Source organism: Phycodurus eques, chromosome 17, assembly GCF_024500275.1.
Source record: "Phycodurus eques isolate BA_2022a chromosome 17, UOR_Pequ_1.1, whole genome shotgun sequence".
In the NCBI taxonomy this organism is placed as follows: domain Eukaryota; kingdom Metazoa; phylum Chordata; class Actinopteri; order Syngnathiformes; family Syngnathidae; genus Phycodurus; species Phycodurus eques.
Genome location: NC_084541.1, coordinates 3,843,685 through 3,870,974, shown reverse-complemented (window position 1 = coordinate 3,870,974; position 27,290 = coordinate 3,843,685). Strand labels below are relative to the sequence as shown.

Here is a 27,290-nt window from a genome sequence, read left to right as displayed (position 1 = left end):
CTAGAAAGTAAACCATCACTGCAGCCCTCAACCAGTCGAGGCTTTATGGCAGAGTGGCCTGATGGAAGCCTCTCCTCAGTGCAAGACACATGAAAGCCCGCATGAAGTTTGCTAAAAAACACCTGAAGGACTCCAAGATGGTGAGAAATAAGATTCTCTGGTCTGATGAGACCAAGATAGAACTCTTTTACCTTAATTGTAAGCGGTATGTGTGGAGAAAATCAGGCATTGTTCATCACCTGTCCAATACAGTCCCAACAGTGAAGCATGGCGGTGGCAGCATCATGCTGTGGGGGTGTTTTTCAGCTGCAGGGACAAGACGACTGCTTGCAATTAAAGTAAAGATGAATGCGGCCAAGTACAGGGATATCTTGGACGAAAACCTTCTTCAGAGTGCTCAGGACCTCAGACTGGGCTGAAGGTTCACCTTCCAACAAGACAATGACCCTAAGCACACAGCTAAAATAACGAAGAAGTGGCTTCAGAACAACTCCGTGAATGGCCCAGCCAGAGCCCTGACTTAAAGCCAATTGAGCATCTCTGGAGAGACCTGAAAATGGCTGCCCACCAACATTTACCATCCAACCTGAAAGAACTGGAGAGGATCCCCAAATCCAGGTGTGAAAAACTTCATCATTCCCAAAAAGACTCATGGCTGTATTAGCTCAAAAGAGTGCTTCTACTAAATACTGAGCAAAGGCTCTGAATACTTATGGCTGTGTGATATTTCAGTTTTTCTTTTTTAATAAATCTGCAAAGATTTCAACAATTCAGATTTTTTCTGTCAATATGGGGTGCTGTGTGTACATTAATGAGGACAAAAATGAACTTAAATGATTTTAGCAAAAGGCTGCAATATAACAAAGAGTGAAACATTTAAGGGGTCTGAATACTTTCATTACCCAATGTAGACAGGTGTGTGGCCTTCCTAATGAAGTCCAATCAGTATAATGAAACACAGCTGGACTCCAATGAAGGTGTAGAACCATCTCAAGGATGATCAGAAGAAATGGACAGCACCTGAGATAAATATAGTGGGTACGGAAAGTATTCAGACCCCTTTAAATGTTTCACTCTTTTTTACAGCCATTTGCTAAAATCGTTTGTTATTTTTTTCCCCTCAATGTATACACAGCACCCAATATTGACAGAAAAAAACAGAATTGTTGAAATTTTTGCCGACTTATTAAAAAAGAAAAACTGAAATATCACACAGCCATAAGTATTCAGACCCTTTGCTGTGACACTCATATTTAACTCTGGTGCTGTCCATTTCTTCTGATCATCCTTGAGATGGTTCTGCACTTTCATTGAAGTCTTTTTAAAATTTCGCACACTAAATGACAGTCCATACTTTCAGGGATCTATGGAACAAATTTTAATCTTACCAATAGCGCCACCTACTGGCACAAGGAAATTACATTTCATACATTATTGTTCTCCTGCTAGCAGGTTCATCCAATCTATCCAACATTTACTCCGCATGCTGCTTGCAGGTTAATCCAATCTATCCAACATTTACTACGCATGATGTTCAGGCCTTCATGACCTCACAATACAAAGTTTGTCAGTTTTTGACACAGCGTTGCAGTGGCGACGTGCTGTTTGCCACGCTCATTGCCAAGAACCCAACACTGCTTTGAGGGTCTAAACATGCATGGAAACTCATGAAACTTTGCACACAAATCAAGCCTGGTGCACATTTTTAATATTTTATAGGTATTTTTGTGCAATTTTTAATGGCTCAGTAGCACACCCTACAAATTTTCAAAAAAGCAGCAACGGCTGTACGTTTCACCTCGGGCTACCAAAATTGGGAGGCATACGTAACAGCCCACGTCCTACAAAAGTCTCTTGGAGCCATACCCTAAAACCAGCAGGAAATCTACCATTTTTACTTTGCTTTCAATTTTCACCTTATTTTTCACCTTTTTTTAACGAACAGAACTATAGATTTAATCCGATTGGTGTCTCATCTGAAGATGTTGAAGATGAAAAGTTATTCAAAGCTTTTCATTCGGTGCCACGCTGGGCAGGGCATAAAATTTTGCATTCAAAATGTATTTGCTAAAAAACTGAAAATGTTTAGTAACACCTCTTTACATGCTCCAGAAAATCCCAGACTTCACATGGTTCATACTAGTCAAGCCCTGACACATCTGTTTGACAATATTTTGTTCTATATACCGGGTGATTGAAAAGTAACTCCCTATTTTTAAGTACTTGTAATTTATTTCTGAACTATAATTCTTATGAGAAGAAAGTGTATTGCATGGAGTTTTATTTAAAATTCGATATGGGCGCCAGCATTAACCACCAGTTTCTCACGTTTCATACTTCGCTGTTCTCCTGCTAGCAGGTTAATCCAATTTACCTATTTGCTCAGAAGACCTGGCGTCGGCATACTGTATGTGGACTTCCCATTTTCAGTCGTCTATACCAGTCGTGCCCAACCACCGGGCCACGGACCGGTACCGTGCCACAGAGAAAGAATGGCCAATTTATATAATTTCTGTTTTATTGCAATTCACGTGTCAATGTGTTTTATTTTGAAAATTGACCGAATCTTTTCCGCTACACCAGCTGCCCGTCTCAATTGACACGTCGAGACTGCACAGAACGCTTCCATTGCCGGTCCCAGCCGGCTCGAACGTTTCCGTTTACGGTCCGAGCGGGCTGGCTAATGGCGGGAGAGCTCAAAGAACGAAATCATTTCATAAACTAATTCAGTTCATTATGTTTACTGAAAAGATTTGTTCTTGTGAACGAAACATTCGCAAATGAAACAACACTATATCGGTCCTACTTAAAATACGGGTTTATCGCAACAGTTAACGCTCACGCACCAAGTCCGCTCTGATACAGACGTTAGTTGCTGCTCGACACAGGCAGAACTACTTTTACGGAGTTAAAAGTCTACTCTCATTGAGGAGCTCCGACCCCCACTCCTGCATTACTCCCAGAGTGGACGCACCACGAACGGCAAAGGAGGAAGCAGAAGCGAGGTGTGTGTGTGTGTCAGACCACAGCCGGTCCGTGAGAAAAATGCCGACTCCTAACCGGTCCGCGGTGCAAAGAAGGTTGGGGAACACTGGTCTACACCACAGTACTACATTTTCCTCTACGAGGGTCTGGTGTCCAATTCTGAGGACATTACACTCCTACTAAGGATATACCACATTAAAGGTTGGATTCAAGATGGCTGACAACACACCTCGAAGTTCAGGTGGTCACTCCCAATCCAAACGACCAGGTAAAAAATGCCATCAAATTTGTACATGGCTGATTCTTGTTCAGATATGTATATACAGTAAATGTTCAATGTTCATTATTACAGTCAAATTTTAGGTTAGAATAAAATTAACTTTAAAATGAACTTTAAATTACTAACTGTCATGATTTACCATGCTGTTATACACGATGTACATGTACAGCGGCTGAAATAAGTACTTAACACGTCACCATTTTTCTCAAATAAATACATTTCCAAAGGTGCTATTGACATGACAATTTCACCAGATGTTGGGAACAACCCAAGTAATCCATACATACAAAGAAATAAATAAGGTCAGAAATTAAGTTGTGTGTAAAAATGTGAAATGACACGGGAAAAATTATTGAACACATGAAGACAGGGAGGTGCAAAAAGGCATGTTAAGCCAAGACAACACCTAAAATCTATCAATAATCAAACAGCAATCCAGCTCCTTGTTAGTGCAAATGAATATCAGCTGGTAATTGATGGCCTACAAAAAGGTCTCATTGCCAAGGTGTGAGTCAAGACACATCTCATGATCAGACAAGCAAACACCATAGGCATGAAAAAGGTGACAAATAAATAAATAAATAAAAATAAACATTGTAGGGAGATCTGGGGGAATCCCCCAGGCCCCGGCAGAGAATTTTTATTTGTATTTTAAAACAAATTAAGCAATCTGGAAGAATGAAGAGTACAATAAGGCAACATAAAAAAAAAAAATCTTCACACAGAAAAACATGTATTTACACAGCTCCAGTACATGTTGATGTATAAATTTAAGATTAAAATTAAATTTGCCTCATTTCTTTGCTTTTTTGTTTTGGCCTCCTACTGATGCCTGCTTCAAGCTGTGCCACATGAATAGCATCCTCCTCTTTCAGCATTCTCCTTATGGAAAATAATTGATTAAAATCATTGTCTGTTTCACTTAATTTTTCACTATTACCAACTTCAAAGGCTAAACCCAAATGCATCCTCCAGGAAAATATTAAGTACAGTCATTTTCCGTTTTTATTGGCCATTTCTGAATTGAACACCCCTCCTTGAGCCGTCACCTTATCATGGTGGAGGGGTTTGTGTGTCTCAATGATCCTAGGACCTAAGTTGTCTGGGGCTTTATGCCCCCGGCAGGGTCACCCATGACAAACAGGTCCTTGGTGAGGGAGCAGACAAAGCACGGCTCAACGACCCCTTATGATGACGACAAAAATTGGACTCAGTTTTCCCTTACCCAAACGCGGGTCACCGAAGTCCCCCTCTGGAGCCAGGCCTGGAGGCGGGGGCTTGAAGGAGAGGACCTGGTGGTCAGGCCTGCGCCCATGGCCTGAATTTTTGGAGGATCGACTTCCAAAAGTCATTGCCATGTTTAAGATTTTCTTGCCAAACTTCAGTCAGGCTTTGATGTGTGATCACTATTTTGTCTGTTTTGGGAATTGTTTTTCGACCATGGCCACTTTATTTTTGAAAAGCTTTCTTTTTTGGTTCATTGTGAGGATGTAACAAACAGCAGATCTTGCCTGTGAATATCTTCACTCATCTATGTAATTTCATCCAAAAGCCTGCTCAGTCGAATGAGAGGCAAAGCGTTTTCAAAGACACCAGACCAATCCAGATGCGATCAAGTCAATGACTTGAGAACAGCTGTACTGAAAACCATTAAACACTTTAAAATGGCAGTCTATCTTTTTGCAATAACTCTTGATTGCAAGAGCAGAGACCTTGAAGATAAGAGTTAATTAAGCACGAGGAGGACAGAAGAAGAGGTTACCTATTAGTAGATGAAATGTTGAACCCATGACAGTGGAAGTTACAAGAACTCCTCCAAGCTTCATCAGTTTGCTGTTGTAGATATCGTTGGGCCACTTTATCCGCAAGTCAATGTCCTAAGGAAGGTTGGAATATAATAAAATATCACTATTTACAATGCATTCTATTCAAAACCAATGTAACTGAATATTTTTTAATGATGTCACGTAATGTTTCATATACTTGCTTAAAAAATGTCAATAAATGGTAAATGGACTGCACTTACATAGCGCTTTATCTACACTATCACAGTGCCCAAAGTGCTTTACAAAGCCTCACATTCACCCACACATTCACACACGAATGGGCGACATACAAGAACTCCTCCAAGCTTCATCAGTTTGCTGTTGTAGATATCGTTGGGCCACTTTATCCGCAAGTCAATGTCCTAAGGAAGGTTGGAATATAATAAAATATCACTATTTACAATGCATTCTATTCAAAACCAATGTAACTGAATATTTTTTAATGATGTCACGTTGTAATGTTTCATATACTTGCTTAAAAAATGTCAATAAATGGTAAATGGACTGCACTTACATAGCGCTTTATCTACACTATCACAGTGCCCAAAGTGCTTTACAAAGCCTCACATTCACCCACACATTCACACACGAATGGGCGACATACAAGAACTCCTGCAAGCTTCATCAGTTTGCTGTTGTAGATATCATTGGGCCACTTTATCCGCAAGTCAATGTCCTGAGGAAGGTTGGAATATAATAAAATATCACCATTTACAATTGATTCTATTCAAAACTAATGCAACTGATTTTTTTTTAATGATGTCACGTTGTAATGTATCATATACTTGCTTAAAAATGGCAATAAATGGTAAATGGACTGCACTTACATAGCGCTTTATCTACACTATCACAGTGCCCAAAGCGCTTTATAAAGCCTCACATTCACCCACACATTCATACACCAATGGGTGACTGCAGCCATGCCCACTTGGAGCAAATTGGGGTTCAGTGTCTTGCCCAAGGGCACTTCGATATGCAGACAGTCGGAGCCGGGATTCAAACCAGCTACCTTTCCCAGTCACTGGACGACCCGTTCTAACGACTGAGACACAGCTGCCCGGGCACATAAGATGTACAGTCATGCTAATAAATAGTCGCACCCCAGTTTTTAGCCATAACAATAGACGCATTCACTTTTTTTCCTTTCTGACATGAAATCAGACTGTTTTAGGTCAATTTGGCTTATCAAAATTTTCTGTTATTTTCTAATAATGAGAGTATTTTCAATCCACTGCAGGATTACGGCCTCTTCACGTTTCCAACTACTACGACATTTTCCAATTTATTCCCAGTGTATTCCGGTGTGTTTAATGATTTCATCTATCCATTGACTTTCAGGTCTTTGCCATGGTCACTTTGTGTCCAGTGGTATCCAATTGATAGTTTCTGTGGTCCACCTTTTGTCAGCTCTTCGGGAAACATGGCCAGCCCGTTTCCATTTAAGGCTTTTTATTTTTTGAATGCCGTCGGTAACTCGCGTCTGCCGTCTTATCCAACTGCATCTTTTCTTGTCGCTAATGCTTATTTTCCATATTTGGTGTTCCATGTACCTTTGGGTTACACGTCATCTTTGTATAACTTTGGCATTCATAGTCCAAGTTTCACTACCGTAAGTGAGGACTGGTAAAATACATTGATCAAAAACTTTTCTTTTCAAGCAGGAAGATTGTTCTTGAATATAACACTCAGCCTTCCATAAGCCTGCCATGCAAGCTTTATGCGGCGTTCAACTTCAGTGCTTGTATTTCCATCCATTGTTACAAGTTGGCCTAAATAGATGTAGTTGTCCACGGCGTCTAGAACACAGTCCTCCATTTTGACATCTTTTTGTGGACAGTAACGATTGAACATCACCTTTGTTTTGCTTTTGTTAATTTTCAGACTTGAGCGACGGCTTTCTAACTCTAATTCCTGAATGCGACGCTGTATTTGTTCAGCATCGTAGGAGAATAAATTTGTCGTCTGCAAAACGAAGATGGCTCAAATAAGCGCCGTAAATTTTTAGTCCTTCTTTTTCAAAATTGAGCTTATAAATATTTCTTCAAGGCAAGCTATAAATAGCTTCCGAGACAGTGCGCCGCCTTTGCCTGACCCCTTTTCCTAGACTTATTTCCTAGACTCTTTTATCATCAATTTGTATTGAACCTGAATAATCGTATATTGATTGTAGAATGTTGATATAGGTCGGCTCTATCCCTCGATTTACTAGCGCCTGCAGTATCGAAGTGGTGGTGACTGAGTCCAATGCTTTTTCATAGTCGATGAAGGCTACACACAGAGGCATTTCGTACTCGTGTCATTCGATTATTTGTTGAACTGTCTGTATGTGGTCCATAGTATTAAAACCGCTACGAAAACCCACTTGTTCTATCGGCTGTGCTTCACGGAGTTTGATTTCAATTTGTTTGTCTAATATCTCAAAGACTTTATAAATCGTTGCGAGCAGGCTTATTGGACGATACTTTCTTAGGTCCATTTTATCGTCTGATTTATGTAGCAAAATGATTTCTGCGTCTTTCCATGTCGCTGGTACTTCTTGCAAGTCCAAGCAGGGTTGAAATAGTTTTACAAGCATCTTATTAAGTTCGTTCCCTCCTGCTTTAAGCATTCATCCATTTTCTGAGCCGCTTCTCCCCACTAGGGTCGCGGGCGTGCTGGAGCCTATCCCAGCTGTCATTGGGCAGGAGGCGGGGTACACCCTGAACTGGTTGCCAGCCAATCGCAGGGCACATAGAAACAAACCACCATTCGCACTCACAGTCATGCCTACGGGCAATTTAGAGTCTCCAATTAATACATGTTTTTGGGATGTGGGAGGAAACCGGAGTGCCCGGAGAAAACCCACGCAGGCACGGGGAGAACATGCAAACTCCACACAGGCGGAGCCGGGGATTGAACCCGGGTCCTCAGAACTTTGAGGCTGATGCTCTAACCAGTCGTCCACCGTGCCGCTGCTTTAAGCATATCAACAGAAATTTCATCCAGACCACAAGCTTTTCCGGCCTTAAGTGAACTAATAGCATTTTCAACCTCTTCATTCAGGATAAATGGAACTGGGTCTGCTTCTACCTTTCCAGTAATCATTCAATGAGGGTCACTGTATAGATTTGTATAAAACATTTTAACTCGTTGTACGATTTCTTGGCGGCTGTGACATATCGTTCCATCTTCCATTTTAAAAAAAAAAAATATTTTCTTGTGGCGAATTAATGCACATTTTATGTCCTGCTTCAAGCGTTTTCTGAACAAGCCGAACGTTGTAAATTCTCAATTCTTCTCGTATCTTTTTCCGAATCGTCTTGCACTATTCAACATATTCAATTTTGTTGATAATGCTGCGCCTTTTCTTCATTTCTTGTCGTTGTTTCATTAAGTCGAGAGTAGCTTTAGATATTGTGGATGTTGTCGTCTTTCTCGTTGATGGCGCTACTTTGTGTGCAGTTTGAACAATCCCGTTTACAATTTCGTCGTCGTGTGTTGACAGATCTGTGTCTTCCAGTATTAGAAGAGCTTTAAAGCGATTAGCCAAACGTATTTGAAACTCGTCGCTTCTTTCTTGAATTCAATTAAATTTGCTCTTTAGAAGTTTCTTTCGTTCAAGTTGGCAGTTGATTTGCACTTTGACCCGAACCAATCTGTGGTCACTTCCAATGTCAAATTTGTTTAGGGTGGTGCAATCCGTAAATACCCCTTTGTCGTAGGACAGGAAGTAGTCTATGATGCGAGTGTTACCTTTGGGGCTTATCCATGTGCACTTTTGGTTCCATTTCTTGTTAAAGAACAAATTGATGAAGTATAAGCCTTCTTGTTCAGCAAATTCTATTAAGGGTTCTCCTCTTTCAGTCTCTTGATCCCATTTCGTAGGATCCAATTGATTTCTCGTCAGAGTTAAGGCCAATCCTGGCATTAAAGTCACCCATGACTATTAAAAATTTGTGCTTCGATTGACTATAAAGATGGGATAAATCCTTGTAGAATGCTTCCACCTCATCGTCGGTGTGGCTGATGGTCGGCACATATATTTGTATCAATTGAAGCGAGTAACACTTTCTAATAGAGATAGATACATGTGACGATTCTATCGGAAACACTTTTGACGCTGGTAACGTAATTGCCAATACTTTTATTAATAATGAAACCAACTCCACTATTGGGTCCACTTTCTGATCCTCTGTAATAAAACAGATGGCCATTATCGAGAGTCAACATAGCTTCATCTTTCCGACGTATTTCACCCAGTCCAATTATATCCCATTTGATGGCTTCTAGCTCATGTTGTAGCTCTTCTAATCGAGAATTGTCCTTTAGCGTTCGCACGTTGAGCGTCCCAAAAATAAGATTTCGTGCGTAATGTCTTTTTTGATTCTTTCTTGCTACCTCTAAAGATTGTCCTTTGGTTTGACTTAAAATGTTTGTAGGAGTAACCGTGTTCTGGTCTAGCATAGCCAAGTCCGTTGTCCGTAAGCAGCCATAATTAGCCCGGTGATTCTTAGCATCCTCTGCCGCCAAACGCCAGTGGCTCTTTGGCCTCTGGTGAATGAGGGCCGTGTTTTTTGTTGTACTGCCATTAAGAAGGAATAGGCCCTTATCTGCCACGCTGGCCCAATGCGTGTTGGCAGATTGCCCAAACTTAGTCCCGTAATTTTACCTACAGTTAAGCCCCTAAGCGATGACAACGCGTTGGGCATTTATATATATATATATATATATATATATATATATATATATATATATATATATGTGTGTGTGTGTGCGTGCGTGTGTACACACACACACACACACACACACACACACACAGTAGGTATGGAAAGTATTCAGACCCCCTTAAATTTTTCACTCTTTGTTGTATTCCAGCCATTTGCTAGCATCATTTAAGTTATTTTGTTTCCTCAATGTACACACAGCACCCCATTTTGACAGAAAAAAAATCCTTTGCCATTCCTCCTTGCAGATCCTCTTCCCGTTCTGTCAGGTTGGATGGTGAACGATTGGTGGACAGCCATTTTCAGGTCCTTCCAGAGATGCTCAATTTGGTTTGGGTCAGGGCTCTGGCTGTGCTATTCAAGAACAGTCACAGAGTTGTTCTGAAGCCACTCCTTTGTTATTTTAGCTGTGTGCTTAGGGTCATTGTCTTGTTGGAAGGTCAACCTACGGCCCAGTCTGAAGACCTGAGCACTCTGGAGAAGGTTTTCGTCCGGGATATCCCTGTACTTGGCCGCATTCATCTTTCCTTCGATTGCAACCAGTCGTCCTGTCCCTGCAGCGAAAAACACCCCCACAGCATGATGCTGCCACCACCATGCTTCACTCTTGGGACTGCATTGGACAGGTGATGAGCAGTGCCTGGTTTTCTCCACAAAAAGCCAAAAAGTTCTATCTTGGTCTCATCAGACCAGAGAATCTTATTTCTCACCATCTTGGAGTCCTTCAGGGTTTTTTAAGCAAACTCAATGTGGGCTTTCATGTGTCTTGCACTCAGGAGAGGCTTCCGTCGACCCATTGCCATAAAGTCCCGACTAATGGAGGGCTAAACTTTCTCCGATCTCTGGAGCTCAGCCACAGTAATCTTTGGGTTCTTCTTTACCTCTCTCCCCAAGGGTCTTCTCCCGCGATTGCTCAGTTTGGCCGGAAGGGTTCTCGTCGTCCCAAACATTTTACATTTAAGGATTATGGAGGCCGCGGTGCTCTTACGAACCTTAAGTGCAGCATAATTCTTTTTTGTAAGCTTGGCCACAATTCTGTCTCTGAGCTCTTCGGGCAGTTCCTTTGACCTCATGATTCTCATTTGCTCTGACATGGACTGTGAGCTGTAAGGTCTTATATAGACAGGTGTGTGGCTTTCCTAATCAAGTCCAATCAGTATAATCAAACACAGCTGGAGTCCAATGAAAGTGTAGAACCATCTCAAGGATGATCAGAAGAAATGGACAGCACCAGAGTTAAATATATGAGTGTCACAGCAAAGGGTCTGAATACTTATGGCTGTGTGATATTTCAGTTATTCTTTTTGAATAAATCTGCAAAAATTTCAGCAATTCCATTTTTTTCTGTCAATATGGGGTGCTGTGTGTACATTAATGAGGGGAAAAAATTAACTTAAATGATTTTAGCAAATGGCTGCAATATAAAGAGTGAAACATTTAACGGGGGCCTGAATACTTTCCGTAGCCACTGTATATGTACACACACACACACACACACACACACGCATGCACGCGGACGCAGATGCAGACACACACACACACACACACACACACTTTATATATTAAATGTTTTAAGCTGTCTTTAATTTTCTCTTTCTTTATTTGCCAATATTTTTGAGGGCCTAATTTACTAAGAGTTCAAATAGCTGGTGTTAAATTGCGTGTTCACTCGCTTAAGAGATTGCGGGGTTGGTTCGCAACAGGTATAAACTCGATGGAATAGATGTGCTTTGCGGTTAAGGTAGCTGTGATGGTTTTCACTACTACGTAAAATTTAGGACAGCACTGTCCATTCATCCATTTTCCATAATGCTTATCCTCACTACGGTCGCGGGCATGCTGGAGCCTATCCCAGCTGACTCTGGGCGAGAGAGTACACCCTGGACTGATCGCCAGCCAATCGCAGGGCATATATAAACAAACAGCCATTCGCACTCACATTCACACCTCCGGGAAATTTAGAATTTTCAATTAACCTACCATGCAATGTTTTTGGGATGTGGGAGAAAGCCGGAAAAAACCTATGCAGGCACGGGGAGAACATGGAAACTCCACACAGTGATAGAATTCAAAGTGTCAGTGGAAGAGCCAAAATCATAGGGTATTAGTTACAGAAAAAAATCTATCACTCTGATAATTTTGGGGAAACCCAGCAACCGCATAAAAGCCATGGCTTTGTTTCATTTAACTTGCCCCAAGTGCGTGGGAATGGGATGCATCCGCCCATCCTGTGTAACGTGTTTACAACTTGGGAGAGGCCTGCACACATTGTCACCGTGCACTGAAATGACGACGCAGACAAGGAAATGCAGAGTTGATGCGTTTTGTCATAGGTGCTATGGCAAGACTCTTCCTTGTGACTGGCTCCAAGTCAGCCCTTACATCATTCAGAAGCTCAAAAATTGCATTATTGAATAGAATATATGTCAATCAGTTTTGTTTGTGGCATTTCAGAAATGTTTACACAAGCAGAAAAGTTCTCCCCACCACCTCTCATTTTGCAGCGCTACACTTGCAGCACTGTGAGGGCTGATTTAAACCTGACTTTTAGACATGGGATTTAAAGATTCAAAATCAGCCATCACAATTCATCTCAGGTTTCATTAATCACTTTGCAAGTGTTAAATTCATCAGTTTGCATATACTCCTCCCAGAAGGCGCAAAAAGAACTGGGCAATTTTCCTCGTTTTGCAGGCTCAATCCTGGGTGTGCCCGGTGAGTAGATAAGCTTCCCCATCTGTTTGTGTGAGCAATCAAGTTTGCGCCTGTTTTTCCACACCCAAACATTTAGTAAATCTGACACCTACAGTACTTGTACATAGTACGGTAATATTTCCATGAGTGTGGAGAGAGCTGACACAATATAATGTGAATAATGATACCTCATATCCAGGAAGTGTAAGCACAGCTTCAATTACAGCAAGAGCAGCCAGGTGTTGCAGAAAGGAAATCTTCTGTCCAAGCCTCGAACTCAGCTTTATCTGGACACATAGTGTGAACATAGCGCAGCCAAGAGGGCTAAGCCACGCATTTCTTCCCCGCCCTGCAGCGGGGAGATAAATTACATGAATTAATATAATTTATTTAATGACATTTAGAATCAGACCATTATTAAAAACATTTACGCAAGGGATAACTTCCCTTTCTCAGTAAACCACAGGTGTCAAACTTGTGGCCCAGGGACCAGATCCGGCCCACCACATAATTTCATGTAGGCCCGCGAAAGCAAATTATGCGTGTTGACTTAAAGTTTCTTGCTAAAATACCACAATTGCAAACTGCGTTGACCTTTGATGACGTTGAGACATTTCATCAATTCCCCTTTTAAAAGAAATTGAATAATAGTTGAGAAAACATTTTTTTACTGACTTCTGATTTTAAAATTAGTTATATATCAATTTGTTTTAGTTATCCATCAAATTGTTGTGAATATGTGATAATATTACATAATATGGGTTGACAGTCATAACGGCCCTCCGGGGGAAAGCAACACTCGATGTGGCCTGTGACAAAAATCAATTTGACACCTCTGAGTAAACCTTTCACTGTAGGATGTCTCTTAAAAAATTGGGACTAGTTTTGACATATTTGAGTCCAGGCTTCCATGTATAGTCATTTTTGACCACATGATGCTAAAAAGTGTAAGTGTAGAATAATTACATCTTGTGTCATTTTAAATATTCAACTATTTATACTTAGAGCCCGAGCACAGAGGTACAAGGACCCTATTTAAATCACTTTGTTTCTTAATAGGCCTGAGTACGAGGACGAGTAAGTCAAGGCTTTCTTGAAATGAAAACAATTTTTATTTATTATTAGGGACACTGATACCTGGCAGTACGAACGGACTATATATCTACTGTATTTGTGTTGGCGACCAGTCCAGGATGTACTCCGCCCCTGGCATGAAGTCAGCTGGGATAGGTCCAGCTAACTCATGACTATAATTAAGATATAAAATGGATGGACGATAGCATCTCAGTACTGTACTCTCTCGTCCTTTTTTTGTTATTTTTCCTATACCGGTTAACCTACACAAGGGAAGCCTTGCTCAACATCATGCAGGCTACTCGGGATGTTTTTTTTTTTTTTTGCCAACTTTCACAAATCCATAGTTTTTTGGGACATAACCGGAAGAGCAGCTGCACTCTATGGGGCCTGTTGGAGACGTGAATAACGCTAATCTATGCTCTCTGCCTAACAAATTGACGAGTTGCTTCTCCACATGAGGACCAACAAGGACTTTGAATGTTCTACCGGTCTTTGCTTTAGAAACCAGCTGACAAAGGAAATAAACATTGCCATAAGAAGCTATGCAGCAAAGATAAAGAATGAGTTTTCTGCAAACGACTGTGTGTGGCAAGACCTACAAGCCATCACCAATTACAGGAACAGTTCTTCCATTTCTAACATGACTGTACACGAATGCACTAAGGAAGGTCCATAAAGGCATGGATGGGAGAGTCTGGTGTGGATGAACTTGACTGGCCTACACAGAGTCCTGAGACCAACCTGATAGAACACATTTGGGCTGAATTAGAGTACAGACTGAAAGCCAGGCCTTCTCGTCCAACATCACTGTTTGACCTCACATCCGGTATGCGGTTGTGGAAGAATGGTCAAAAATTCCTAACCACACTCCTGAACCTTTAGGAAAACCTTTTCAGAAGAGTTAAAGCTGTTATAGCTGGACCGGTGTCATACTAAACTCTATTGATTGAGAAGGGAATGTTACTTAAGATCATATGTGAGTCAAGGCAGGTGAGAGAATACTTTTGGCAATATAGTGTATTTCAGCCCATATCCGCCCCTGGCGTGGTTGCTTGTGACATAACTCTGAACGGCATATGGCTCATATTTTCTTTTGCATCCCATGCTAATTTCCTGAATTTTTTCAACGAAATATCCATCTTTACTGTGCTATATTGATTCATTACTCTAGTTTAACAACCTATGCAATTTGTTCACTCTTAGCTCTTAATTAGTTTTTTCTATATGCATGTTTTGGACCACATCCTCTAACATAACTTTGGAATTAATTAAAACTGTTTAATATCAAAATAATAATAATAAAAATAAAATAAATACGATCCCATTTTCAGGTCTCTCCAGAGATGCTAAATTGGGTTTAAGTCAAGGCTCTGGCTGGACCATTCAAGAACAGTCACGGAGTTGTTCTGAAGCCAATCCTTTGTTATTTTAGCTGTGTGCTTAGGGTCATTGTCTTGTTGGAAGGTCAACCTTCAGCCCTCCTGAGGTCCTGAGCACTCTGGAGAAGGTTTTCGTCCAGGATATCCATGTACTTGGCCACATTCATCTTCCCTTCAATTGCAACCAGTCATCCTGTCCCCGCAGCTGAAAAACACCCCACAGCATGATGTTCCCACCACCATGCTTCACTGTTGGGACTGTATTGGACAGGTGATGAGCAGTGCCTGGTTTTCTCCACTCATACCGCTGAGAATTAAGGCCAAAAATTTCTAACTTGGTCTCATCGGACCAGAGAATCTTATTTCTCACCATCTTGGAGTCCTTCAGGTGATTTTAGCAAAATCCATGCAGGCTTTCATGTGTCTTGCACTGAGGAGAGGCTTCCGTCGGGCCACTCTGCCATAAAGCCCCGACTGGTGGAGGGCTGCAATGATGGTGGACTTTTGAGAACTTTTTGGAGCTCAGCTACAGTGATCTTTGGGTTCTTCTTTACCTCTCTCACCAAGGCTCTTCTCCCCTAATTGCTCAGTTTGGCCGGACGGCCAGATCTAGGAAGGGTTCTGGTCATCCCAAATGTCTTCCATTTAAGGATTATGGAGGCCACGTGCTCGTAGGAACCTTAAGTGCAGCAGAATTTCTTTATGTAACCTTGGCCAGATCTGTGCCTTGCCACAATCGTCTCTGAGCTCTTCAGGCAGTTCCTTTGACCACATGATTCTCATTTGCTTTGACATGCAATGTGAGCTGTAAGGTCTTATATAGACAGGTGTGTGGCTTTCCTAATCAAGTCCAATATTTATAATCAAACACAGCTGGACTCCAACGAAGGTGTAGAACCATCTCAAGGATAATCAGAAGAAATGTACAGCACCCGAGTTAAATATATGTGTCTCAGCAAAGGGTCTGAATACTTATGGCTGTGTGATATTTCAGTTTTCTTTTTTAATAAATCTGCAAAAAATTCAACAATTCCATTTTTTCTGTCAATATGGGGTGCTGCTCATTCATGAGGAAAAAAAATTACTTCAATGATTTTAGCAAATGGCTGCAATATAAAAAAAGAGTGAAAATTTTAAGGGGGTCTCAATACTTTCAGTACCCACTGTTTTTAAAAATAAAGGCAATGACGTATGCACCCTGGCGTTTAAATTCTTAGTTGCTTCTGGAGGCAGACTTTGTTAATCGTATACCTGATCTCAGATTTATTTCTCCATACTAATAGGACCCCAGATATTTCTCCTTCGTTACTGTGGGAGACTATTAAAGCATATATTCGGGGCGAAATAATATCATGGGCATGGAGGAGCAAATTCGACGAGCTGGCTCAGGATATCGCAGAATTAAATTTAAGATACTCCATGACCAAATCGCTGGAAGCATACAAGAAATGGTTAACGCTGCAAGTGGAGTATGGCTTGTTGATGACACAACACGCTACGAAGCAACTGTTCCAGTCCAGGTCAATGTTCTATGAGCATGGAGACAAGCAAAGCAAATTGTTAGCCCATAGACTTCCCAAATAATCCTGCGAATACAGGCAAAATCTGGTTTAACCCCTGATCCACTGGTGATTAATGGTGGCTTTAGAGAATTTTATGAATTACTTTACAGATCTGAAGTTTACTCCACAATGTCAGATTGACTAGAATGACTAGATTATTTCCGCGATAAAGTAAATATCCCTGTCTTTGACCCAAACTTGGCCATGGTATTGGAGAAACCAATACGATTGCAGAAGCAGTGACATCTTTACAATCCGGTAACAGTCTGGGGCAAGATGTTTTTTGGCTGATTTTTATAGTATTTTATTTTTATTTTTAAGTATTTTGGGGGAAAATAGCATCATTGCTGATAGTGGTTTTCACATAATCTTTTGATTCTGGCTCTCTTCCACAAACTCTCCTGTTATCCTTGCAATTAAAAAAAAAAAAGTCAAGGATCCATTGCTCTGCAGATCATACCGGCCAATAAGCTTGCTTAATACCTAATTTAAAACTTTCTAAATTGCTTGCACACCCTCTGGAAACCGCACTCCCATCTATCGGCTGTTTTATATTTTAGAGAAATTTGGTTTTGGTTCTGCATTTATTAGTTGGGTGAAACTACTCGTTTCCTCTCCACAAGCTCCAGTAAGAAGTATACAGTACAGTGTATGAAATGTGACAGAAGCCAAACAGCTTTTTCAAGGGAGACACTGAGGCCTGGTCCCCAAGGTGTTGACAATGGTAGCAAATCAGATCCTTCACTGGATTTCTACCTGTAGACCCTATTGTTTCGTGGAACTCCTCTTTTGTGTGGTCAGCTGCTACTTGGGTGTTGTGCTGTCTTGGTATTCTTAAACTCATACTGGCAAGCACGTTTTTTAGTAGTAAGCCCATCTTCTGGCTCATGTTCCTTGACCCTGGTCCTCATTTCATTGGGAAGCATGCGGAGAATCAAGAATCAATCTCATCCTGAGAGCGCTGCTGTGGCTTGAACCATCTTCCGTAGAGTCCTTTGAGTCTGTTGTGTTCTTTAGCAACTGATTTGGGAGGGGGGCAGCGTGTGTTGCACACAATCGGAGTCTGTAGGTCTAAGGTGAACTATACAATTTAACAAGGAATTCAGCTTTAAGATTAACAAATTTTGGAAGCATCCTCCTCGATTGAGGAGAGGCATCAAGAACAAGAGAGGAACAAGTCTACAAGCCCATTCATGCTGCAACCAGCTAAATGTGCGAGTCATACGCTCAAAGCCCATTAATAAATTCTCTATGTCCAACTTGTTGAAAATTGAGCCTCTTTGGGCCTTGTCATATGTATGTGTCAATCGTTGCAGGCTCGAAAGACCCCCGTTTGACACACGTGTATCTACTGTATATTCAGTCAAAACCAAAAGGACGACTTTTTTTTTTTTTTTGTGCTAGCAGCTGTCATGCTCCTTCTTAGTTTAGCTCTGAATGCGAAGTGAAATCTAATTTTGTATTCAGAGTGGAATTTTGAGATTGAATTTTACTTGTATATCTTTAAAACTTGCTTAATAATGCATTTTGAACATGTAACTGTGTATATTTTTGTTAAAAAAAGATGTGCCTTTTCAAAAATACATTTGATTGATTTGACTTGAGAACCCATGCAAACATGCCAAACACCCTAAACACAATCGTTTCTGTGTCAGTACACAGACAGTATGTATGCAGACTTAGCTATCCAGGAGCACTGACCTCTGCCATGACTTTGTTGAGCAGCTACGACTATTAAACCAACATCTTCTGGTAAATGCAGATTAAATCTAGAGGGAGACAAATATTTAGGTAAAAAAATAAATAAATAAATGAAACAGAAAACTGTTTGTGACAATGATTTACATAATTTATATTGTTTACCAGGTCTTAAAATTAGGTAAAAAGAACCTTCAAAGAGCAACACACTGTGTCCTTATGTACAATATAAAAACTAAGCAAATGGTCATACAGTTTGTAAGACTATAATACCAAAAATACCAAATTATGGGTCACGTTTTGGTTCCATATGCCACACACACTGGTTTTGTGTTTTCCACCACAGGTTTGTAGGCTGTATGTGTGAGTTCTGTTAACAGCATGGCATCATTGCAGCTGGACTGTGTGTACTGAATTAAACAGTAAGAAAACAATGGAAAACAATTAAACACAGAACAATGTTGTGTGTGGACATTATCTGGGGGAAAAACAACATACCGTATTAAGATCCTTGCAGATAACATTCTTTTAAACCCCCTTCAGTGTGTTGCAATGTCTCAGTTAAAGTATTTTTTCAATACAAAAAAGAGCTGTGAATAAACATATGACTGTCAACCACAATCTAATATTGCCTAAAGTTTGCTGGCTTCTTGCTGGCTGAATGCTCATGTCAGGTACCTGTGGTCAACGTCCTCAGATGCTGAGCCTTTTATCATTATCATATTATTTTGCTGATGCCAGCTCTAGGTGGGTGCTTTTGCCAGTTGAGAAAATTAAAAAAAAAAAAAAAAAAAAAAAAAAAAGACCAGTGCAAATTTTGGCTCGAGGTAAGAAACAGCCAGCACAAGCTTAGTGTGAAAAGGGTTGTGGATGTTCAGTGATCTGAAATACATTGAGATAAATAGGGCTCTGGAGTTTTGGAGAACTGTAGAACGAAATATTTTTGTAATCTTCAAATCAATTTCTGAATTGATCAACAAAAGAGTACTCAAAACACAGTACTCTGATTAATACCATGTTCATGGAATAATAATAAAACAGACTAATTACCCAACTGAAGGGGGCACCATCTTGACCGAAATCATATTATCAGCTGCATACTGGAGGTGACTGAAGCGCCAGAGCAAGTTATTCGCTACCAGGATGCTCCATTGAATTGTGTTGGCTGACACATTGCAGAAAGCAATAGAATTTGCAGGTGCTATACTATTATCCCCATGCCTGTTATATTTTTATTTTTCACACATTCACCATTTTAAAATGTTGACAATATCTTGAGAACAAGTCTATTAACATTCTTGAAATCTCCACTGTCTGAGAAATGTAAAACTCCTTCGCACAACTGCGGAGCTGTGCGGCATCATTGTTGGCTCAAGCTTGACAGTCTGGATGTTTTTCAGACAATAACGAGTGAAAACTTAGGTTAGCTACATCTGAGGAAGCCTGTAATGTTAAAAATGGATTGTTGGCGAATTGAGACGTAGCCCACTCTCAACTCCAGTCATGCGACGCTGTGTGTATCTGAGAGACACCCAAAACAACGAACTCGCTTTTATCAGTCTACCTGCATTGTTATGTTGTTGTTGTTTTTTTAGCCTTTGTTTTTACTTTTTTGACACCATTTTGAACTTTTGAGAGCTGAGTAGCCTGCACCACTGCTCTGACACTGACGAGGCTGACGTGGCTATCCCACCGTCTTCGCTTCCAAAGCTCTGGCCGTATAAACGTGAGTTTGGAGTCGTGCACCACTTGCACCCTTCTCATTGAGAGATTTTCCCTGCTAGCGGGATGTGTCCGCCAACTAGAGCAAAATAGTTTGGTAACTGTAGATGAAGATGGGGCAGGCCTACCTGAAAGCGTAGGTTGTAGCTGACCTACTAGTCCTGTTTGCATTAAGACTAAGATGCGACCTAGCCGCTTCAAGCCTGTTTAGATGTATAAGAGATTCACTCCTTTAGCTAGTACCATTCCTCCTTGGTCTATTGGCTCCCACACGTTAGTCAAAGGTGACTCCATCACTTGTAACATTAAGCTTAAAAACCCAGCCACTGTAATGCGTATGCCTGGGGCCTGCGCGCTCTACATTGAAGCTAGCCTTAGGGAGCTGGCACGCAGCAGGCCTAGACACCAACGTGGGGGTAACAACATTAGCTACTTGGATATAGTTATACATATCAGCTCCAATGATATAAGAATGAGGCAGAGATGACAAAAGAAGAAAATATTTAGTACTCCTAATCTCGCCATAAAGATGAGTGGGAATCGATTACTTGTCTCTAGCCCCTTGGCTGCGAGAGCCAATGATGAGAGGTTTAGCAGATTATTCTCACTTAACCAGTGGCTGAATAGTTTTTGTAGTGAACAGGGACTGCAGTTTGTAGATAAGTAGCCTTCTTTCTGGAGAAACAGATCTGCTGAGGAAGGATGGCCTTCACCCTAATGGGGGAGGCGCCAGCACCCGTTCTAGAAACATAGATTACTGTTTGAGCCTTCCATTACAACTCACAGTAGAGCAGGCCAGGACACAGGTGTTTAGCGAGCCTATTAGAACAGGTTTGGAGTGTGTAAGGTTAAGGCTAAGACTCTAACAACATATAATTCTTTATGTAGAAGAGAGCGTCATATTATACATTCTGATACACTACCCACTAATACATTGCTGACTGATACAAGTATTTTGAAAATTATTCAAAAAATTTGAACAAAAATTGCAGCACAGAATCTTAATGATCACATGGCTTCAAGCAATCTGAACTTTTTCAGTCCAGATTCAGGGCAGACCACTCTACTGAAACGGGCCTTGTAAAAGTGATGAATGATCTTTTACTAGCTACTGACTGCTATGCCTCCTCAATATTATTATTACTCGACTTCAGTGCTGCCTTTGATACCGTCGATTATAACATACTACTAGATCCTCTTGAAACGTATAACGGTATTACAGGCTCAGCACTTTCTAGATTTCAATCTTATCTCTCAGAGAGGATGCACCGCGTAAACCATGGTAATTTGTATTGTAACGTCACTTGCAGAGTCCCACAGGTGTCGATTCTTGGCCCTCCTTTGTTCAGTATTTATATGCTGTTGTTTTGCAATATGTTACACAAATATAAGATTAGCTTTCACTGTAATGCCGACGATACCCAACTATACAATAGATGTCACTAAAATTAACTAACCAACGCATCTGAAGGCATGTCTTGTTGAGATTAAACAATGGCTGTCCTGTAACTTTTTGCTTCTTAACCCTAAGAAAAGAGCTGTTGATTATTAGTCCTGCTAGAAACAGGCACCTATTTTAGGACACCACTCTGAGTTTTGACAAAAGTACCATTACCCAAAGTGACTCAGCAAAAAATCTCTCCTTTCAAATGCACATTAAGGATATTCCCAAAACTGCATTTTTTTTCATCTTCACAATATCGCTAAGATACGGCCCATCCTAACCACTAGTGATGCAGAGTTCATAGTCCATGCATTTATTGCATCTTACCTCGACTATTGTAAACTGCTGCTTTCTGGTCTTCCCATGTCGAGTATTAAAAGCCTGCAGTTAATACAAAACGGGGACTGGGCGGGTACTGGCTACAGTAGATCGGCTGGCCCTGTGGGTTGGTGTGGGGGGGTGTCTCGCTCTCGTGGGAGTGAGGTGGGTCACGTGGGTGGTGGTTGGCTGGGGGAGTGGCGTTGGACCCCTGCAGCCTCCTCCGGTGGCTGGTTAGAGGCACCTTGGTGGGGCCGGTGGACCACACTGGGTCTCTCGGTATGGGTGATGTCCCGTCCACAAGGCTGCTCTTGGTGGGCTCCTGGGCCCGACCCTCACTCTCGGGTGGGTGGGGTGGGTTCCTCAGCCCCCGCAGTGCAGGTGCAGCAATTACAGGACACTTCTGAAGGTTATCGTGCATGAGAGACTGTGTCAATTCACTTGCATGTGTCCGCAGACACACCCCTGGGACTAATTCAATTGGTGTGGGTCCACTCTCGCATTGTGATAAATAACTCATAACTAACTAACTATGCGCACTTCCTCGGTATCCCCTCACTTGCACCTAGTTTCGAAAGATGTTTAGAATTTAAATAGCCAGTCCTTTTTTTGTATTTTTGTCCTGTTCGGATGTTAGGTCAAGCAGAATGGAAAATCTGTATCCCTTTTATGCCGGAACAGTTTTACTGTGTCACAGTGGAGTTTTTAAGCTTCCGCTATGGTATTATAATTGAGGTTTATTGAGAATCAGACTTGATCAGTCGAACAGAACAAAGTTTCTAGAAGGAAGAAAGAAACAAAGACAAAAGACAAAGCACTAATTGTAAACAGGATGAGAGAAGTAAATCATTACATTATCGACAACAATGAAACATTAAATATGAGTGTTGCATGGGGCTGTAGTGCTACACCCTGTGACGGAAGGCCAGGACAAGCTAGAACAGGACAAGGACTGGAGAAGAAGCATGCAGGACAAGGGTCGTGAACCCGACTGTACAACGGAAGTGTAGTGGCATTAATTATGTAAATTATAAAAGTCTACAGTACGAGAGTAAAAGTGAGGGGATACACAAGCGATTTGCATATTCATGAGTTATTTGTTGCAGTAAGTGCATGACCCCACACCCAGTGTGCCTGCAGATACATGGAAGTAAATTGATACTGTTTTACATGCACAAAGACTGACAGAAGTGTCCTGTAATTGCTGTGGCCGCACCGCAGCGGCTGAGGACCCCACCCAATCAATCGAGGGGCGGCATCACGCCCAAGGGTCCACCCGAGAGCAGCCCGGCGGACGGTGACACGTCCCACACCGAGGGACCCAAGCGGTCCGCCGGCCCCATCGAGGCGCCCCAATAACCAGCCACCCAGCGGGAGCCGCAGGGACCCAATGCCACACACCCCGCCCGCCCCAGGCAACCACACCACCCACCGCCCCACACGCCCCGCCACGCCACCGCCCCCTCCACCCCCAGGAGAGACAGACAGACACCCTCTCCAACCCGCAGCAAGTCCCCACCCAGCCCGAGGGCAGGAGAGTGTCCCTTGTTTGTTGGAAAGGAGGGCGGATAGGGGCACCCGAAAAGGGAACGATAAGGGGGCGGAACCCAAGGAGCAGCCGCGGGCCATGAGAGGTCAGCCCCAACACCAAGTAGTCATCCAGCCCGGGGGGCCCGGCCTTGGGAGCACCACCATCCAAGTAAGTGAGACCCACCCACCCCCCTGTTACTATGACTTCCAGGTCCCCGACTGGCAGTCATTGGCCCTTCCCTGTGAATCAGTGCCCCCCCGAGTGTTGTGGTGCATTAAAATCTGGATAGGTCAGTGAGCCGAGGGGGTGGGGGCAGGGCTTCCAGGCACTACTGCCTAACAGCTAAACCACCCCTACCCACCGCCCCCCAGAGATAGGTGTATGTGGTGCATTAAAACATGGGGAGTGTGTGTGATGCATTTAAAATCCATGGGGGCAGGCAGGGCGGAGGTTATGAGGCAGGGCGGAGGGGCAGGACGCACGGACCGGGAAACAGCACATACGTGCTGAAACCCAATCCGACACCCACACCCTCCCGATCCCATACCAGTCCCCCAGGAACCTTTTGATATGTGTATGTGCCCAGATGTGATTAGTGAGAAATGTAAACAGTGAATGTTGTGAGTGTGTGCTGTGTGATTAAGAGGCATGGCTCCCGCAGGTCGGGCCCATTAGGCCACCGATGAAGAGGGCCATCCCACCCAGACCCGCAGCACCCACTAACCACCCCTGAATGTGGGAGGTGGACCCCCCCCCCCCCAAACCAGGCAGGAAACCCCCCAGCAGGCCCCACAGCCCGTTGGGGACCGCCCGTCTCCCCCACGGGAAGAGGAAGAGGCGACCACAGCAGGACGCAAAGAATGGAGAGAAGAGGAAGCAGGCCCGAGGAGCAAAAGGGGGGCCCCACCGCCTCCATCAGCAGCCAGAGCGGGGGACCCAGGTGGGTGCCAGCCGGCACTGCCCCAGCACCCTGGTCCTACAACACTTCAGCTGTACAGCCAGTTCCGTTACCTCTGTCCTACATGCTTCCCCTTCTGTCCTTGTCCTGTCCTATATCGTCCTGTCCTTCCTTCACAGGGTGTAGCACTATTGCCCCATACAACACTCAAATCTATTGTGTCATTGTACTAGGCATATTAATATTTACTTTCCTCATCTTTATTACAGCTAAACTCCTGTCTTTTGTTGCCTGCTCTTCCTATATTTATTGGTCTCTTCACTGTCTCTCCCTTTTGTTTTTTTCTGTCACTCCCCTTGAAAACTTTGTTTGGTCCAATTGAAATTTTGAATAAATATCGAGCAGAATGCAAAGAACCACAGTGGCAGTTTAAAAACTCCACTGTGGCACAGTAAAACTGTTCTGGCATAAAAAGGATAGAGATCCTCCTTTCAGCTTGACCTAACAGGACACACAAAAAAAATAAAAATCTTGACTTCACACTTATTTTTACACTTTGGCATTTAGTTAAAGTACATGTAGGCCTGTTTTACTGTCCCTTGTCCCATCTCTCCCCCCTCCTCTCCTTGTCGGAGAGGGGGCTAGGTGGCGATGAGCTAATCTGAGGCTGTTGCTGTATGGATTCTACACTGACCAACTGGGATAAGATCTGGGGTGGACCACTTTCCTGTAGTCGTCCTATGGAGCATTCTGCTCCGACCGACTGGGCCAGGTCCTGAGGCAGGACCACTTTCCTGAAGGCATCTATATGCAGTGCTTCATCGTACCGATGTGATAAATGTTGCCCACTTGACATCCATTACACCATGCTCCATCCTGAATGGGGGATCTCCACATCTGCAATCCCTTCTCAAGGTTTATTTTTCCCCTAATGGGGTTTTGAGTTTTTCCTTGCACGATTTGGGGGGGGGGGGGGGGTTAAGACTATGTTCTGTTGTAAATCTTTGTCAACTGTGGGCCTGTGAAGCTCTTTGAGAATCTTTTGATTAAGGGCTATACAAATAAACTTGATGTTTTAATGCTTCACTGCAGAAGGAACTGTGTCAGCCACAAAGGTAAGTGCATGTAGATTCTATTAAACTCAAAGTCGTTTGTTTTTGGAAAGTATTGAAGTGGTGTCTGGTCGGGGTCGGGTTGGAGGACTTCATGTTCTGCTGTAATGACACAATGTGTTATGCCCTGTGTTGTTCATCTGAAGTTAAGAACTCAACAGAAGCAGATGATTTTTATAGTGTCCTTATACATCCTCAGAATACACACTGTCACACATGCAAACAGTGTAATCATCATCACAAAACATGCCTGAGATTAGAAAAATGCGTTACCCTTCAACCAGGTCCATGGTAGATGAAACAACCTCAGCATACAGCAAGGTATGCCCCAGCAGAACGGTTGTCAGGTTATTACAGTAGGTATCTAAACAAAACTGGTCCCAGTTCTGTGACTCAGGAGTGTCAGTGAAGAGCGAAAGAGAGCAGTCATGCAGAAAAGCACCATCTTGTAGCTCAGTACTGGGCAATATCCTGAGGGATGCCTTTGACATCATGACAAGGCCATCATCATTTACTTGCGTGTGTAGACACTGAAGAAACTTAGCTTTGGCCTCCTGTGTGGAAGACAGAGGATCAAGAAAACATTTATACTCTCAGTATACAGTCAGTTGAACAATTCTAAGATTAAATTGTTTATGAGAACTTGATAGTATCTGGAAAAAAAAAAAGGAATCCGGTCACATCACAGAACAAGAAACAGATTCACTGCAAGCCATTTTCAAAGCAGAATTCCCCATTATTCCACCGTTTTTAGAACATTTTGACTGATCTTTCAAGACCCACATAATATCGGGTTCTGTGCCAACAAAGCACAGAACCTACCAAAAGAAAGTAGATTCTCTTTGTTCACCAGGGGATACGTTTTCCTTCCTTTTTCTGAACCGCTTTTTCCATTCTTTACTAATCAGCAGGAGAACATGGTTTGGTTTCACCGCCTTTTCATCTCGTAAAGCTGCCCATTCTTCTTCGTAGACTTTACACCAATCTGATCGGCTTGATCGGTATCCGCCGATAAGTAGCATTTAAGTCATAATTCGCTGATTCGATCGATCCGCGAAAAACATTTACTCCGCGTCGCCATCATGTAGTATATTTAAATCCAAAAGCTAGTTTATTTTTAGCCTTGTCTCGTGTCTTTTGATGTAGTACTGTAGGACAGACAACGTGTCTGAGACAGACAACACGTAATGCCTGGATCAGACTACAAGACAAATTTGGTCTTTCACGATTGCTTGTCGGACTACTGCAATAAAATCTTGTATTCCGATACCACCGCATCCTGTCTTTTATGATCACTTGGCTTTATATTGTCAACTCAAACGTGACCGGATACACTCGTCACCATGGCGGCGACAACAACAATGGATCGCGTTGTGTATTATAAGAACAAAATGGTGAGCACCGGTGCTCGGGAGAGGACTAATTCATGGATGGCTTGAGGTATGTTAACATACTTTTAAGACGATACTGATCGCAAGCAGGCAACAAAACGTTATGTAGCCTAGCAAGCTAGTGCTAGCACTAACGGTTGTACGTAAACATTCCGGCATAATGTCGAATCATGCTCTAAGGTTTCGGTATGTGTGAAGTAATTTAATTACAATAAAGTAATTTAATTACAGTAAGTTAGCACCCATTATTTCTGTCATGTTGTAATGTTGGTTTGACCTGACTGATTAGAATACATGACCTGAATAGAGAATACTTTAAGATTCACTCAGTATACAGTAAACAAGTATATACAGTAAATGTCATTTACCTCCCCTTGAGCCATCACCTTATCGTGGTGGAGGGGTTTGTGTGTCCAAATGATCCTAGGAGCTAAGTTGTCTGGGGCTCCACGCCCCGTGGTAGGGTCAACCATGGCAAACAGGTCCTAGGTGAGGGACCAGACAAACCACAGCTCCAAAAACCCCTATGACGAACTAAATATATGGATCTAGGTTTCCCTTGCCCGGACGCGGGTCACCCCTCTGGAGCCAGGCCTGGAGGTGGGGCTCAAAGGCGAGCGCATGGTGGCCGGGCCTGCACCCATGGGGCCCGGCCGGGCACAGCCCAAAA

General features: G+C 42.5%; 1 protein-coding gene across 4 annotated transcripts in view; it reads right to left on the bottom strand.

The window, feature by feature from the left end:
* Window positions 1–27,290, bottom strand: part of hlcs (holocarboxylase synthetase (biotin-(proprionyl-CoA-carboxylase (ATP-hydrolysing)) ligase)) — a 97,465-nt gene that overhangs the window by 15,265 nt on the left and 54,910 nt on the right. For 3 of the 4 annotated variants that reach the window (XM_061701990.1, XM_061701991.1, XM_061701992.1), the window contains 5 exons: window positions 25,503–25,783; window positions 18,208–18,275; window positions 12,677–12,837; window positions 5,382–5,453; window positions 5,028–5,142 (listed from right to left, as the gene is read on the bottom strand). In XM_061701990.1, the coding sequence (XP_061557974.1) occupies window positions 5,028–5,142; window positions 5,382–5,453; window positions 12,677–12,837; window positions 18,208–18,275; window positions 25,503–25,783 (697 nt within the window). Of the gene's footprint in view, window positions 1–5,027; window positions 5,143–5,381; window positions 5,768–12,676; window positions 12,838–18,207; window positions 18,276–25,502; window positions 25,784–27,290 lie in introns of those variants that run through there. The other variant, XM_061701994.1, reaches the window with a different exon arrangement.